General features: G+C 39.4%; 1 protein-coding gene and 1 long non-coding RNA gene across 2 annotated transcripts; one reads left to right on the top strand and one right to left on the bottom strand.

The window, feature by feature from the left end:
* Nucleotides 1–39: 39 nt before the first annotated feature.
* LOC9660698 (spastin) lies at nucleotides 40–3,878 on the top strand. The gene is made up of 9 exons (XM_024684203.1): nucleotides 40–280; nucleotides 520–620; nucleotides 1,186–1,425; nucleotides 1,516–1,689; nucleotides 2,016–2,189; nucleotides 2,413–2,672; nucleotides 2,729–2,867; nucleotides 3,156–3,275; nucleotides 3,546–3,878. Exons 1-9 carry the CDS (start codon nucleotides 40–42, stop codon nucleotides 3,876–3,878), a joined length of 1,782 nt encoding a protein of 593 aa, XP_024539971.1.
* Nucleotides 3,879–14,716: 10,838 nt separating this feature from the next.
* On the bottom strand, nucleotides 14,717–15,048 carry LOC112349623. The gene is made up of 2 exons (XR_002993446.1): nucleotides 14,991–15,048; nucleotides 14,717–14,929 (listed from the first exon to the last, which is right to left on the bottom strand). It is a non-coding gene; the product is annotated as an uncharacterized LOC112349623 (long non-coding RNA).
* Nucleotides 15,049–15,064: the final 16 nt, after the last annotated feature.

The following is a 15,064-nucleotide window of genomic DNA, read 5'->3' as shown; positions in this document are numbered from 1 at the left end:
TTTTTAAGTTGGAGCCCTAAGGGTTTCAGGGGTGGCGAAATGCTTAGCAGGTTGTGGGAAAGAAAATCCAAAGTTCTCAAAGCCAAGGGCTCTAGCGATGAGCCACCAAAGGAATTGGAGGCTAGGCCCGTCGAGAACACTGATCCACCACCAAAGGAATTGGAGGCCAAGAACACTGATCCACCACCAAAGCAATTGGACGCCAAAAACACTGATCCACCATCAAAGGAATGGGAGGATAGGCTCATCAAAAGCACTGATCTTACAGTGTCACTGGATGGTTTTCCTTACTACCTTGAGTAAGCTATACTTTTGTTCTGGCTAGAACTTACGGTTGCTGGCAGCCAAGAAACTCGAGATATGGTCGTCCATTGCGCCACTGCTCATTTGCAGCATCCTGAGTTGATGAAAAGGATGAAAGTCCTAGACTCCACCAGCCCAAGGATTGCTTTGCATGGACCACCAGGCAAGGAATCTCTAGACAAGGAAACCCCTTTTCATGAATCCTTTGTTCTGCAGGGTCGGAGATCTATCAAGAGACTCTGGCCATGGCTGTGGCCAAGGATCTCAATGCTTCGTTTCTTTCTCTCTACGGGAATCTGTTGTCACCTTATAAGATAGTAAGCATCGTTTGCATCGTTTCTGCTAGAACTTCTATAATCTTGGAAACTTTAAATAGAAGAACAAGGCTGATGATGCCGACGGGCAAGAAAACGATGAAATCGATGAAGCATTTGTAAAGTCGAAGGTGCGTGATTTCATAAACCAACTGAGATTGCTTACAGTTGAATATTCGACTCTAGGACAAGCCCCAATTAATCCAGAGCGGAGATTATGTCAAGTTCGTGGGAAGCAACGATCCTGAGAGGTAAAACTTCTACTTAGTTACATCACTTCACTACATGGTTTACTGGACTGATAGACATAACTTGAAAAACGGACAATTGGGTTCGGTGGTCTTTTCGAGAAGCAGCATGGTCGCTGTAAAATTCGAATCTACGAGCTGTGTTACCTATTGTAGACGTACGTAAAACGTTTTGTTTGCAAGTTTTGATAGATTTGTTTTCAAGCAGCTGAGGAGCTTCAATTGTCCTGTGATTCTTGCTGCAACGTCATCAATCATCTACAAATGGTACAAGTTTCTAGATTTGTTTTGCAAATCTTGTAATGCTCCCGCTTATGAAGGTTTTAGAGAGGTGCACACGGCTGGTGGTGTACTTTCCTGATCCGGAAGACTGGTTTCGGAGAGCTGTGGCAATAACACAGAGGAAAGAGTTCCTTGAGAAACTGCAGGATAAGCTAGACATGCTCTCGGGTGGTATAGTACTCATTGCATCGAGGATTAACGTTGAGAACAAGTCCACCCGACACCCGGAGCACACAGGTTATTACCTTGAAGACATTTACAGCTTATTCGAGAACAAGGTGAAGATTGTTCCACCAAAGGTAAGAACTCTTCAACCCAATCCTCAAACCACTGTAGCTTCAAGCTATGGCCTATGTTTGTAATTCCAGGACAAGGATATGCTTCAAAAGTGGCAAGATGAGCTTAAGAGTGACTCTGCCATGTATAGATCTAAAACAAACACTAAAAAGATTGAGGAGGTGCTTGATCTTTTCAACTGGGAATGCAAAGGCGTTAAAGATCTCAAGATCCCACATGGGGTTTCTCTCACTGATAAGGGTCAGGTCACTCTAAATTTAGTAGACCCGGGTAACGTTGTGTTTAAACTTTGCAGAGGCTGAGAGGATCGTAGGGCACACTCTAAACATCCACATTTCCCAAGCTTTGGATTCAGCATCCAAAGGCTCAACCGGAACTTCCTTATCCTTAGAAAGGTATTGGATTTAGTTCTTTGATGACTTAGATTTCTCTCACTTTGATTTGATGATCAGTCTCCAGTTATCTGTTGACAAATTGGAGATATCAAAGAATACAACGACTAAGATCTTAAGAAATGTAAGCAGTGGCCAATGTTCATTCTCTAAGCTAACATTGGATAGGGCATATGCAGATAACGTACGACGAGTACGAAACAATGCTTTTGCCGTGTGTGATTGCTGCTGGCGAGACTGGACTGTCGTTCAGAAATGTCGGCGGCTTGAAAAAAGTAAAAGCCACACTACAAGAGCTTCTGATCCTTCCTTTGACAAGGCCAAAGCTATTTAGCAAAGGAAATTTACTCAAGGTAATCCAAGTTCATTACATATGTGAAAGCTTCTCACACTCCAAAAACTTCCAGCCTTGCCGGGGAATGCTCTTGTTTGGGCCTCCAGGAACGGGAAAGACACACATTGCAAAGGCCATTGCCTCGGAAGCAAACACGGCATTCATCAGCATCACAAGCTCAACAATCAGCTCAATGGTACAAGTGTTTATATTTTAGCGTTTGATCTTGACTATCATCACAGTGGTACGGTGAAGCCGAAAAGTTGGCCAAGGCAGTCTTCACACTGGCAGAGAAGCTCGCACCCACGATTATCTTTGTGGATGAAGTGGACAGCATTTTAGGAGCAAGAGGCGAGCTAAATGAGGATGAAACCTCTCGCAGCGTCAAGAACGAGTTCATGACAGCGTGGGATGGCCTTCGTACCAAAGATGACAAGAGAGTTATGCTTTTGGCAGCCACGAATAGGCTTGACGAAGCTGTCATTCGGCGTCTCCCCAGAAGGTAATACTGATCTTAGCTTGCCCCGTTGCAACTATCTGTAATCTCCGTCGATTCAGGATCTTGATCAGTCTCCCGAAGAGGTCAAGCCGCGTGGAAATCCTCAAGGTTTTGTTGGAAGGCGAGAAGCTGGACAACAAGTTTGATTTGGAGGAGCTGGGCCGTTTAACAACGGGATACTCAGGAAGTGACTTAAAGGTAAAATCTTTACTTGATTACACCTCTAATTGTATCGCCATGTATATAGAACTTATGTACTGCAGCTGCTTACGTGCCAGTGCGGGAGCTTCTGGCCAAGGAAGCTGAGGTAGTTACAACTTTGACTCTTACTCTCTCAAACTTTCCAAAATCTTTGCAGCTCAACGAGAAAGTAAATGATGATGTGGAAATTCGACCCTTGTGTGTGGATGACTTTAAGAAGTCAATGTGCAAGGTTTGACTTTTGAGTTGACTAGAAAGTTAACCATGAGAGTTTGGTTGTTGCAGGTTTGCCCCACGGCGCGCTTTGTTAATACTCAACTCGAGGCCTGGAACCAGCAATATGGTGAAGTTAAGGAGAAAGACATGGAGATCGTCAATGGCGTCTACCAGAAGCGTAAACCAAAGGCACCATCTTATTTCATTTAAATTAATTCATGTGAATAGAATATAACATTACATATGTAAACTATAATAAATGAATGACAAATGCAAGTGATTGTGAAGATTAGCAATGATATGGAAGAATCTCCTGTACTGTGATGATGAAGATTACTCTGAAAAGGAAAGAACAACAACAGGAAAAGGTGGAGAAATTGAATCATTAGCTATTGCACCAGAATTAATGCTTTGCAAGAGGTAAATTTTCTATCTTAGTAACTTCTCTTTGTTGAGCAGCTTTCAGTGACTTGTAAACCTCTGGTCGTGTTTCTACGTGATCCAGAAAATTGGTTTGGTAGAGCAGTGAAAACACCGGAGGTAAGCGAGAATGTCAAGGACGAGCTCTGCAAAATGCGTCAGCAGGGCAGGAGAGGCACAGCGCGACTATGGCAGCCACGAGGGCGACCAGGGCATGGAAGGCGGCGAGGGTGGGCACAGCACAAATGGGATTTAGGCGGTAGGCTCGAGCTCCAGCAGCGGCAGCACAACTGGTGCTCCAAGGTCCTGCAGCAGCACCAGAGTCACCAAGTGGCAGCACCACCAAGCAACGGCACCAAGCAGTGGCAGTAGGACCAAACAGCATCGGCAAGTAGCGACTGTGTAGTGCCTGATGGCAAAAGTGTGGAAGCTAGCTCTACGACATTGAAGTTTTTCCAAAGGTTGGAATTTGCGTGACCGATCAACATGCATATCATGTATTTTGCGATGTCATGGATTGAGTGTGGGACATGAAAGTCGATCAAGAGATGCAGCATCTTCAAACACGAGGGAACAAGCTACAAGGTTTCTTAGTTGAGGACAGGCAGCTCCAATTCTCTAAAAGAGTCCCTCAACGAGATTCACTGACAAGTTTTTCAGAGTGATGTCTACATAGATGGGCAAGTCAGCATCAGCTTTGCTCGGGGATTTGTGGCAATGCTCTCTGGCAAATCTATTGTTCTATCAGCCTCCAAACTACAATAGATTTGGTAGTAAGGCATATCTTAGCAAAAGGAATGTAGAGATTGTTTTAAATAAGATGGTATTCTTCCTACATCTAATGTCATTCCATACTTAGTAAGTTTTTGTGATTAAGTTTTTTTTTTGGAATATATTAAAATTATGCTAAACTATATTTAGCTCCATTTTGCTTATTAACTTTGGCATTAGGAAATTTAGATGCTCTAAGATTATTCTAATGTCATTTTGTGCTTTTATCCCTTTACTCCTTAGGCTGTACACTCAGAAGTCCTTCCATGTTTTGGTTCCTTTGCTCCTTGGCTATATGTGCAAAAGTTTAGCCTTGTTCTATCATTTAATGGCCCAAAACTTTAAACCTTAAGTTTTGTTTTGCTGCTCTTAGATATGTGGCCAAAGGTTTACATTCTATTTTGTAGTTATTTTATGGTAAATCACCATAAGATAAAAGGTGAAAACTACATGCATTATAATGATGTATAAACTTTTTTCTCAACAATGAACCACAAATGCTAAAAAGCACTACAAGTGCAATGGTAAAGAGGCAAGTGGTGGACATATGAGGTGTCAAGGTAGGTGAGGCAAGCATTTGTGCCTGGTGCAATTGAGTATATCCAATTCACTATTGAGCTGAACTTGCCTAGTAACACCACAGTTGGATGAGGATTAGGCAAGTCCAATTTTACAGCAAACTAGACTTGCCACAGGTGCAGTAGGCTGGGTGAGTGGGTGGGCAAGTGAGATGCCAAGGCTGGTGAGGTAGGTGAGACTAGGCATGTTTGGTTCACTGTCAAATAGAGCTTGCCTGTGACAGCAAGTGTGTGAGTAGATGAGGTAGGCAAGTGGGCGAGGTGCCAAGGTGAGTGGGCATCTCAGTGTGACAAGGTAAGTCTAGTTTTTTGTTGAACCAGACTTATTATATAATTACAAGAAAGACATACTTTTTCATTTCATATACTTGCAACTGTTCTCTTTACAATAATATTTATATATCTTTATTTTTATCTTTTGGTTTGGTTGTGTTGTGCAATAGTACAATTATTGCATCTTTTAGCCCTTGAATTACTAACTTAATAAGAATATACACCATGCTTACATTAACAACTATATATGGTATTGCTAAGAAATCTTAATTCAAGCTTAATAATTTTAAAATTATAATAGATATTTAAAAGCCAGAAAGCACATAGTATGGATTTAAGGTGGATTTTCTATAAAAAATTCTTATTTTATTTAAAGTTCTAGCAAACTTAGAATGCAATAAATCTTTAAATTATAGATAAGAAATCTCTACTATGAGTGCATGGAATATAGAAAGGGAATACAAAAAATATGCATATCAATTAGTTTAAAAACCCTATCTTATATACAGGAGCGAGTGGTCTAGATTGAAATTAATCAGATGGCTACTAAAATCTCATTATGCTAATATTAGTATACAACATCATAGCTATACATTTGGACCTCACATCATCTCCTCCTCTCAAAATGATAGAAGACTATCAAAGTTTTTTCATAGATGGGCCAGGATCTAGAGGAATATTAGGAGGAGGCATCGATGGATCTATAGGTGGTACGAATTGTTCCCGATCCTTTTGTATGAATCTTTTCAACCATTACATATATACAATATTTGGAGGATCGGCCTGCTAGATGTCATGCCAAACCTTATAAACTTGCGGTTCAACTTCCCAAAACCCCAGACTACTGATAAACACTCTTTCTCTATCATGGAGTAGTTCGCCTCTACTAGTTATAATATATGGTTTATATATGCAATAGGATAGTGTTGATCAAACACATTTGGGCTCTTTTGTATCAATATACTTCCAAGATAAATATCAAAAGTATCCACGCGCAAAATGAAAGGTCAAGTGTAGTTAGGATACACCAAAATTGAAAGAGTCATTAATAGCTCTTTAGACCAAATGAAACATCATTGCACATCATTCACATATTTTGGAGTAGGGAACTTTAGAATAGCCATAAATTTGTCAAGATCAACTTGCAAACCCTCATGAGAAATATGGTACCCAAAATAAGTCGTGTCTTTGGACCTAAACACACACTTTGACTGTTTCAACTTTAAACCAACTTTCTGTAGCTGATCCAACACTTTAAGAACATTATAAACGTGTTCCTACCACATCCTCTCTGAGTGGATCAAAACATCATCAATGAAGTTAGCAATCACTTATGGCATATCACAAAGAACCTCATCTATCATTCACTAGAAAGTCGCTAGACCATTATTCAAACCGAATGATATCACCAAGAACTCGTACAAACTAAACAATATACAAAAAATACTCCTTAGCATCCTTAGGATGCTCGCAGACTTAGGGAATAACCTTCCCCAATATCTCTTTTCCGGTCCCCACCAAGTCCCTCTCTGTCGATGGCTGTTTTCACCAACACTGCCACTGGATCAAGGCTTGCAGGCCCGACCTCTAAGTCCAACTGTCCTCTGGGACTTCCTCACTGGGTGACCGTGTCCTTTGTCACCACACCAGAGGGCTACTCCTCTTCCTTTCCATAGTCTGGGACTTTGGGACAACATTTCGGAACACCGTGGCCTTACGCAAGCCTCATAGGTACTCTCCCCGCCTTTCGCCTTTAGGTGCTTTAGCCATGGGCATAGAGCGAGGTTCCGTTGAGCCATGACAGGTATCCAAGTAGGTAGTGCCACCCACACTTGGACTGGGAGCATCGGCCAGTCGATCTCCCGGGGGAACTAAAGCCAGCTCTTGAACACTTCACCAAGCTACCCCGCTTGTCAGTTTGTGTTCACTCTAGTCTTGGACTTCCCAGTGGGCAGCTCATCACCCAACACTGGGTCCGGCCTTGCTGGGCCAAACTGGCCTTTCCTGGCCAAACTGGCTCTACTGCAGTCCTCCCCCTATTATACTTTTGGAGCTCACCAAACCCCCCAGGGTCTGGGAGACGAATGCTTTGGGCTTTCACCCTCTCAGACTCGGACTCGGACTCGGACTCGGACTCGGACTCAGGCTCAGGCTCGGTTTCGGCCTCGGCCTTGGTCTCGGTCTCGGTCCTGATCTCAGTCTTGGTCTTGGTTCCGGTCTCGGTCCCAGTCTCGGTCTCGACTTCGGACTCCATCTCGGGTCCATCTCGGACTCCATCTTGGGTCCATCTCGGACTCCATCTCGGACTCCATCTCGGGTCCATCTCGGACTCCATCTCGGACTCATCTCAGACTCCACCTCGGGTCCATCTCGGACTCCATCTCGGGTCCATCTCGGGTCCATCTCGGACTCCATCTCGGGTCCACCTCAGACTCCACCTCGGACTCCATCTCAGACTCCATATCGAACTCCATCTCGGGTCCATCTCGAGTCCACCTCGGACTCCACCTCGGACTCCATCTCAGGGTCCTTCTCGGACTCCACTTTGGACTCCACTTCAGACTCCAACTCGGGTCCATCTCGGACACTTCCACGTGTCATATGTTGGTCCTTTTGGGTCCCCTTTTGGAGCCTCGCTTATTACTCGCTTCGTGCTCATTCCTCGAGCACTTCATTGGGAGTTCCACTCCCACTTTCGACCTTTTCAAGTCAGAGCTTTTAGTCTAAACGTGTTACGTTCGTTTGGCTTTCGCTTTGGCCACTACCACGTGGCACCCTTTCGGCTCCACTTTGGGGCCTAGGGATTTTGTGTCTCACAGAGAAGCTTCAAAGTTACATTTGGCATGATTGCGTTGCAACTAATCCATACCAAGGATGAGGTCAAAAGCTTGATTCAGCACCACCCATAATGATTATAACCCAAGCTCGAGATCACCCACATACACAACTAGGTTTGCCTCATCTCATGCACATATGTGTATACAACTATTGCCATAAAGAATAAAAACTAGCTTTGTCACATGACACAAATGTAGTGTAAACGACTAAATTTTCCAATCTACTTTAGTCACTTAACCACACCTCTGACAAAATGGAGGAGTCTCACTCACAACCTCTATAAGTCCTATTTTGGACTTAGGGACTTGCTAGCCCCAAGAAGGGCATCCATGCCACTTAACCATTGCACTTGGTCCAAGTGCTCCACATGTCCAATCCCATGGCCAATACCCCAAGGTACCACTGACATATCAGCCCGTTACGCTAAAGCCATGCCCATTCACATTGGTCATATCAATAGTCTAACACCACCTACATCACAATCCTGTCTCTCAAAGACTAGGCCATCCATCCATGAGTGGTCATCCCAAATCCACTCCTTAGCATCCTTAGGATGCCCACAGACATGGGGAATAACCTTCCCCAATAACCCTTTTCCGGTCCCCACCAAATCCCTTTCTGCCCATGGCCGTGTTCGCCAACATTGCCACTGGATCGAGGCCCATAGGCCCGACCACTAAGTCCCATGGTCCTCTGGGACTTCCTCACCACACGATTGTATCCTTGGTCACTACACCAAAGGACTACTCCTCTTCTTTTTCACAGTCTAGGCCTTTGGGACAACATTTTGGAACACCGTGGCCCTATGTGAGCCTCATGGGTACTCTCCCCGCCTTCCACCTCACCTTTGGGTGCTCTAGCCATGGGCTTAGAGCGACGTTCCGTTGAGCCATGCCAGGTATCCAAGTAGGTAGTGCCACCCACACTTGGACTGGGAGCATCGACCATTAGATCTTCCGGGGGAACTAGAGTCGGCTCTTGAACACTTCACCAAACTACCCCACTTATCGGTCCGTATTCACTCTAGCTTTGGACTTCTCAGTGGTTATCCCATCACCCAACACCTAGGTATAGCCTTCCTGGGCCAAACTGGCCTTTCCTGGCCAAACTGGCTCCACTAGAGTCCTCCCCCTATTATACTTTTGGAGCTCACCAAACCCCCCAGGGTCTGGGAGACGAACGCTTTGGGCTTTCACCCCCTTAGACTCAAACTTGGACTCGGACTCGGACTTGGACTCGGACGCGGGCTTGGGCTTGGGCTCAGTCTTGGCCTCGGCCTCGGCCTCGGTCTCGGTCCCGGTCTTGGTCTCGATGTCGGTCTTGGTCTTGGTCTTGATCTCGAGTTCAGACTCCATCTCGGGTCCTTGGACTCCATCTCGGATTCCATCTTGGACTCCATTTTAGACTCCATCTCAGGTCCATCTCGGACTCTATCTCGGACTCCATCTCAGGTCCATCTCAGTCTATCTCGGACTCCATCTCGGGTCCATCTCGGACTCCATCTCGAACTCCATGTTGGGTCCATCTCGGACTCTATGTCAGGTTTATCTCGGACTCCATCTCGGACTCCATCTCGGGTCCTTTTGTGTCCCTTTTCTAGAGACTCACTTATTTCTTGCTTTGTGCTTGTTCCTTGAGCACTTCTTTGGGAGTTCCATTCCCTCTCTTGACCTTTCAAGTCGAAGCTTTTGGTCCAAAAGTGTTACGTTCGTTTGGCTTTCGCTTCGGCCACTAAAATGTGGCACCCTTTTGGCTCCACTTTGGGGCCTAGGGATTTTGTGTCTCACATGTAGATGGCAATGTATGGCAACAAGTTGAGCAATAGAAGATAAACTCAAACCTGTATCAATCAACACGGAGAGAATAATAGAAGACATTTTGTTATAAAAACAAGTTTGGAAAGTAAACAATGAATGAACTAATGCCGAGTGAACTTCTTGATGATACTTCTAAAAGAAAAATGGAGGGTCACTAACTTATTTGTGCAAATTCCCTCTATTACTCACTTGACTCTTTGTTTTATGGATGCATCTCAGTGTCCAGATTTTCCACTGTAGTAGCACTAACAAAACATTGTTGATGCCAAAGTCTCCACCCAAGAAATGGAGGTTGCTAATCCGAAAAACGCCAATAATGTTAATAATTATGACCAACTTCATCACACGCCTAGCAACAAACAGTACAACCACAACTACATCCTTGCCCTTGTCCTTGAACTTGAGCAGTAGCATCATCAACCTCCATTGGAACATGACTATCTCCCATAAGGAGTGGAGCTGAAAGATGTGCAGCTAAAAGAAGAGGTGACATCTCATAATGTTGTGCCAAATGAAGGGCATTGTCAAAAGTGGCTAGAGCAAATGCATGCATAAGTCTTATAAGATCTTCATGAAATTTTAGCCATAACATTTTTAGCTTGATCCGCTTCAACATATTTGCTTTGCATAAAGCAAGAAGCTTTGGAAACAAATGCCAAATTGCATCACTAACTCAGATAGCCATTGACAAAGACAATGCAATTGTTGGAAGACATCATCACAATCATCAACATGTCCAAATGTGCATTTGAATACGTCTGGGAGAATATTCTAATCCTCACAAATGGCTGCACTCAAACCATTATATCACTGCAGTGTCGTCCCTTAGAAACATGTGGGAAACTCATGCGAATGTCAAGAATTATTCTAAGAACGATATATAGAAATCACTATGAACCATCGAACCAATGATACATATCATCCCTAGGATTCCCATGAAAGAACTCCAGCCAAACGCGAAGATTGGCACTAAGAGCAAGAGAAGCTATACCACGTGCTGTGAATGTTACTATCAACCAAGTTTGGTTGTTCTACTACAATTATATAGCATCAAACAATTGCACTAACTGTTGTTCCAGAGTCAAAGGAGGAGGAGATTGTTACTCTACCATGAAGATGAATGAAAAGGAAATAGTAAAAGAAAAGAAGTTAGACAAAAAGGAGATTTAGATAATGCAAAAGTTAGATCTAAACCAAAATCCCAAATCCAAGCACTCCTTAGGGAAAACCAGAAATACCCCTCACCTCCACTAATATGAGTGTATAAAATATGGGAAGGGAATACAAAAAATATACATATCAATTAGCCTAAAAACTCTAGCTTATATACAAGAGCAAGTGGTTTGGATTGAAATCAATCTGATGGCTACCAAAATCCCATTATGCTAATATTAGTATATGGCATCGTAGCTGTACACTTCAACCTCACACTATGTTTATTTATATAATATGCAAAAAGATATTAAAAATATAGAACACAGCTAGATCCACTATAAACCTTAATTTTTAAATTACAAATTTTGTAGACATTATAAAGTTTATAATGTTAACTTTAAACTACAACTGAAATTTGAACTCAGCTTGTGAGCTCAAGAGTGGTCAAAAGACCTAAGATCCTCAACATATTACTAATATATATATATATATATATATATATATATATATATATATATATATATATATAGATATATATATAGATATAATCCTCTATTCAAGATGTTGGAAGTGATTGTTTATACTTAATACTAGACAACAAGTGGCAATCTCTAAAATATTTTATTCATATGACACTTGATGGATTTCTAGGTAATAATAAAATGTTAATTACATATTATAACAAAAAAGATTATATTAGTTTATAAACCAATAGTGAAGTTAAATCAAGCACTAATTTGGATAGATCCATTTTTGGTTCTTTTGATTGTTGATTGTAACTATGCACTTTTAGATTGATAGTCTTTCAAAACAATTCTCTCAACAAGCATATCTTATGCTATTAAAATCTTTTTTTTTCAGAGGATTTTATTATTTTTAAATGTTTCCTTTCAGCAATCAAAAGTTTTGAAGCTATCAATGAGTGGAAAATATATATGTAAATGTTTTATGGTTTGTTGTTTGGATAAAAGCAAAACATCTAGAAGAAAACATATATAACTGATTAGAAGAGGATGATTCGATGATTTTATATGGTAAACTTCAAAAATTAAAATAGTACACATCATAACATTTAAGAAATAAAGCAACATATAAATGTTTTTAGAGTTAACTCTGATGCTATATTTTACATGATGTTACTATAAATCACAGCTATATAGATTTAAAAACCTATAATTTAAACAGTTAAAACAGCATAGAAAGTATAATCCCTACTATTAGAAATATGTATAGATACACTCCAAGTGCCATGGTGATAGGATATTGCAATAGAGCTACAAATATGTGCAATAAAATGGAAGCTAGCATTAGGCAGATAAATCCATGCATTTGTATGTAATAGCAATCTCATAGCACACAACACTTAGAAAGTGTGACAGTCCCAATAAAGCGATGGTTGCATTTGAAAAAATCTAGTGTGAAACATTTTAATTGCAGCATTTACTTACTCAAAGTGCAAGATTGATCAAAACCCTGTTTCCTAGACCATAATGGTGGCAGCCTACACCCAATCCAAGCAAAGGCAATGTTTTATTCAATGCCTATGAAGAATGTGTTATCCTGGAATGCCATGATCACAGGCTATGCCACATCTTCAATCAACAAGGGAATGTTTGATTTGATACCACTGTAAAACATAGTCTCCTGGAACATGATAATCTTTTGATCTGGACAACAATGCTACTGGCATTTGCCTGATGGGGGCAAATGCTGGAGGCACAAGATTTCTTTGACAAAATACTAGAGGTGAATTTGGTGGGATGGATGTATTTGATTGCTAGCTACATTGACATTGGTAGCAATGACAGCTCCTTTACAAGCAAGAGCTAGACACAATTCCAAATAATTAATCAAAGTGTGTTGATTGATATTTGCGCATAGAAGGTACTGCAATCTATGTGATAGGTGTAAGTGACAAGGAATATTCTAAGCCTATTCTATAGAGTATGGTCACAAGCTCACATTTTTGGCACACAAAAAGTGACTTCTTAACTTGCTCACCCTATGAATTTGCAAAAGGATTGAGAGAAATGGCAACACAAAGTTAGGGTTTTAGGTGATTTGATGTGTGGAATTTGGAATAAGAATTTTTGTGGGATATGGGTGCCACTTTTACCACCAATTTTGCCACTGTCAACTTCATCTTCCTCATCAGTGCTTTACAATTAGTTTTTTTTGTATAAGTCTCTACTCAAATTATAAATTAAAGCAACTCAAGGCTATAAAACACAAATTCCCAAGTTGAAAAATGGAGCTTAAGGTGTGTTATGTGGTACTGGCTGAAATGGAAATCCAACAATTGTAACATACTTTTAACTAAAACTTTTAAAATTCTAACAATTGTAATATACTTTAAACTAAAACTTTTATTTTAAAAGTTGAGAGCAAGAATGGAACTCTCAAAGAAGCAATTGTGGAATAAGTATAGAGATAAAATAATGATTAATAGATTATTATGATAAGTGGGAATATCAAGATTAAAGTTTTAAAACACAAGGTTTCAAAGTGGAAGTTTTTATCAGTTTATCTTATAAAAGTTTCAACATAGTTACTTTTAAATATTTATGTTATTTTAATTTTTGGGATTTATATGTTTTACAAAAAAACATTAATTTTAAAAAACATTATCATACATTAGTATTGATTTTATGAAAAATTGTTTTGAGAATTTTTAAAATAATAGCAATTACCTAAAGTTTTTCAGCAAGTAGAGAAGATAACGAGTTAATTAAAAATAATTATTAACTAGCAATTTTATAAAAATATTTTTATGTGCACTATATAATAGCAAATATTCTATACCGAAATGGAATAAAATATTAAAAGTATAAATAAATAAAATTTAAAATTAAACATATATTTATAGATTTCTAACATGAATAAGTTATAATGTTTTACCACTTCCCACTAGCATTATGTTAATGCAAAATATTAAATACCTATTATTTAAACTTTTTATAATAGTTTTATTTTGTAATTAAAATTTATTATTTATTATTATTTTTGGTTTGAATTGGATTTATGTAATTAATTTTGTTCCATTTAAACTTATAATTTGATAAATCAGTCATATTTCTTATTTATATAATATTCTTGTTACTACTGAATATACTTACTATTACTATTAAATAAATTATTTATATGTTTCTGATTAATTTTTTTAATTATTTATTTAAATTTATATTTGATAAATTTAACTTATATATCCAACTACATTATTTTGTGGATTTAGTTAAAAACTTTAAACACTATATGTGTTACATTTTTTATTAATATATTAATCTGAGCAAAACTTATCAAGTGGACAAATTACATGGTGCCAAAACTTTATCAAGAGTTTGAAATTCTGTATTGATCTTCATAATTATAAATATTGCATTTGCAAGAATATTTATCATCTTAAATTGCATCTTATTCTTTAGCCCTTTAGTTGCATGTGGTTATAAAGAAGAACAAAAAAGTCAACAAAAAATATTGAAACCAAAGAATGTGATTAAAAAGAATAGTTTGAGACTATTAAACATTCATAGAAATATAATGATGTTATAATATCATTATATCTCACTATGGTGAAATTTTTATAAAAGTCCATTTGAAATTGCAAATGACATAAGTCATAAACTGAACTATCATGCCCCATGTATACATTGTACAACCATCACAAAAATATTATACACAAAAGTAATTTAAATGTGATTGTGTGCATAATAGTTTTCATACAACTCAACAAAAAAAATATGAGTTCAGTAATGTGAATAGATGCTTTGGTGTGTAAAGATTTAAAAACAACACATATATACATTAGTAAAATCAACTTTTGTTGGTAAATATTAGAAGGCCATTAAAAGATTTTAAAAGATGATAAAAGAATCATACCCAAAAATCAATAGCTACCTCAGGTTCAAGTTTGGAACGATACTGCGTGACCTCATAAATTCTAGTAGTTGCATTGGCAGCTCTGCAAGCATGGTTCGCCTCAGGTTCGTTTTATCTGTTAGAGCGTAAGGATTACATTAACAGATAATAAAAACTCTATTTTTGAGCTAACTTACTTCCCATGTCGCGAAGCGGAACAAACTGCACAATATCTCTTTCTGCAAGTCGACCGTCCTGCATTTTAAGGTAA

Source organism: Selaginella moellendorffii, unplaced genomic scaffold (genome assembly GCF_000143415.4).
Source record: "Selaginella moellendorffii unplaced genomic scaffold, v1.0 SELMOscaffold_40, whole genome shotgun sequence".
NCBI classification, from domain to species: Eukaryota; Viridiplantae; Streptophyta; class Lycopodiopsida; order Selaginellales; family Selaginellaceae; genus Selaginella; species Selaginella moellendorffii.
Note: the sequence above shows the minus strand (reverse complement) of the source record. Positions and strands in the feature narration are given on the sequence as shown.

Coding starts and splice junctions, on each gene's coding strand:
- LOC9660698 (XM_024684203.1), top strand. CDS start 40: ATGCTTAGCAGGTTGTGGGAAAGAAAATCCAAAGTTCTCAAAGCCAAG. Junction 1,690..2,015: donor CTCTCACTGATAAGGGTCAG/GTCACTCTAAAT, acceptor GGGCATATGCAG/ATAACGTACGACGAGTACGA. Junction 2,868..3,155: donor ACTCAGGAAGTGACTTAAAG/GTAAAATCTTTA, acceptor TGGTTGTTGCAG/GTTTGCCCCACGGCGCGCTT.